The 1,414-nt window shown below is 53.3% G+C and overlaps 1 protein-coding gene across 1 annotated transcript in view; it reads right to left on the bottom strand.

The window, feature by feature from the left end:
- Positions 1-375: 375 nt before the first annotated feature.
- Chst13 (carbohydrate sulfotransferase 13) overlaps positions 376-1,414 on the bottom strand; it is a 13,821-nt gene continuing 12,782 nt past the window's right edge. The window contains exon 3 of the mRNA XM_029478229.1: positions 376-1,408. Coding sequence (XP_029334089.1) covers positions 1,091-1,408 — 318 coding nt within the window. The 3' untranslated portion in view covers positions 376-1,090. The remainder of the gene's footprint in view (positions 1,409-1,414) is intronic.

Consider the following 1,414-nt stretch of genomic DNA (forward strand, 5'->3'; position numbering starts at 1 on the left):
ACAGGTACTGGGTGTCAGATTCCTCCGCTCCCCAGGGTTCCCAGCCATTTTTCTTCAGCCACTGCTCTTGGCCTTCTCTCTACCGTCCCTTGTCTCCTCTCTACAACTTCTGCTCCCTGTCATTCCTAGCTGCTCTCCAGAACTCCAGCTGCTCTCTTGCTGCCACCTTCGCCACCACCCGGGGGCTGCTGTAGAGGTGACCTAGGTTCCATGGTCACTTTGTTCTGCTTTGCCTGCCACCTTGCATTCCTGAGCCACTTACCAGCAAAGGAAACTGGTTCAGAGAGACAGAGATGCCTAACATCTGGCAGGTANATGGCTCATTGAAGCAGAGAAGCTCCCCAAAGTGAAAATGTAACAAAACGTATTTATTTTTTAAAAAAACAAACAAACAAACAACAACAANAAAAAGTGAGCTGAAAAAGCTGCCACAGTATTGCATCTTGGCCTCTGCTGACACGGGGGAAGATCCAGCCTCTTGCAAGGCTGAGATCAAAGGTAGACCAGCCAGGTAGATGTGGAGTGGTACTGCTCACCATCCTGTGACTGCTGGGGTGGCAGGCAGCTCATGTTAACTCCTAAGCAGTAAATGCTGACAAGAGTGGCCATACCTCTTGTCCCGAAGCTGGCCAGGGCACAGNTTCTCTCCAGCCATGTGTGCCCTTGCCAGCCTNAGAGAAGAGGACATAGGGCTGGACCTTAGGCCACACTGAACCAAGCCATGACATTCTGTCTTGTAGCACCATGCCATGGACAGGTTCTACACAGACAAGACTGAGAAATGGCCTCTCACAACCAAACCAAAAAACTACAAACCTGGAGTCCTAGGAAGAAGCCTGACATCTGCAGAGGGGGAGGAAGAGAGGGGGAGGAAGAGACATGCATCAAACTAACAGCAGAAATGGCCTGACAAGTGTGTGGTCACCTAAAGCAACCTGTACCCTACCCAGTCCGAATGAGTGTGACCAGTGGCTAGACTCTTTGTCAGGCCCACTGGATAAGGTCTCCAATCCACACAACCAGGTTCNTTCCAGACCTCCTGGTGGCCTCCTGGTCACAGCAGCCACTGGCACTATTGCACCCAACACCCTTATTGCAGTCGCAGGTAGGAAGGGGCAGAGTAATTGAAGAGCAGAAAGTCCATCTTATAGAGGTTAAAGAGGCGACGCTGGTAGAAGGGGCTGATGTCCTGGAAAAGGCGCCGGGCCTGCTCACGCGTCAGGTCCTTCTCTGGCCTCAGCGGTGGAGCAGGGAAACGTAGCCCAGGCTCACCCACCAGGTCCAGCACGAAGGCNGCATCATCTGCTAGCGTCTCGAACTTGCCCACTACATCATAGCGCACTAGGCACGGATGGCACAGCGCATGTGCGCGCTCCCAGTGTTCGTTGAAGGGCTCATGACGGCGCGTGCGCGG

The sequence above is a fragment of the Mus caroli genome, chromosome 6 (assembly GCF_900094665.2).
Source record: "Mus caroli chromosome 6, CAROLI_EIJ_v1.1, whole genome shotgun sequence".
Lineage (NCBI taxonomy): Eukaryota > Metazoa > Chordata > Mammalia > Rodentia > Muridae > Mus > Mus caroli.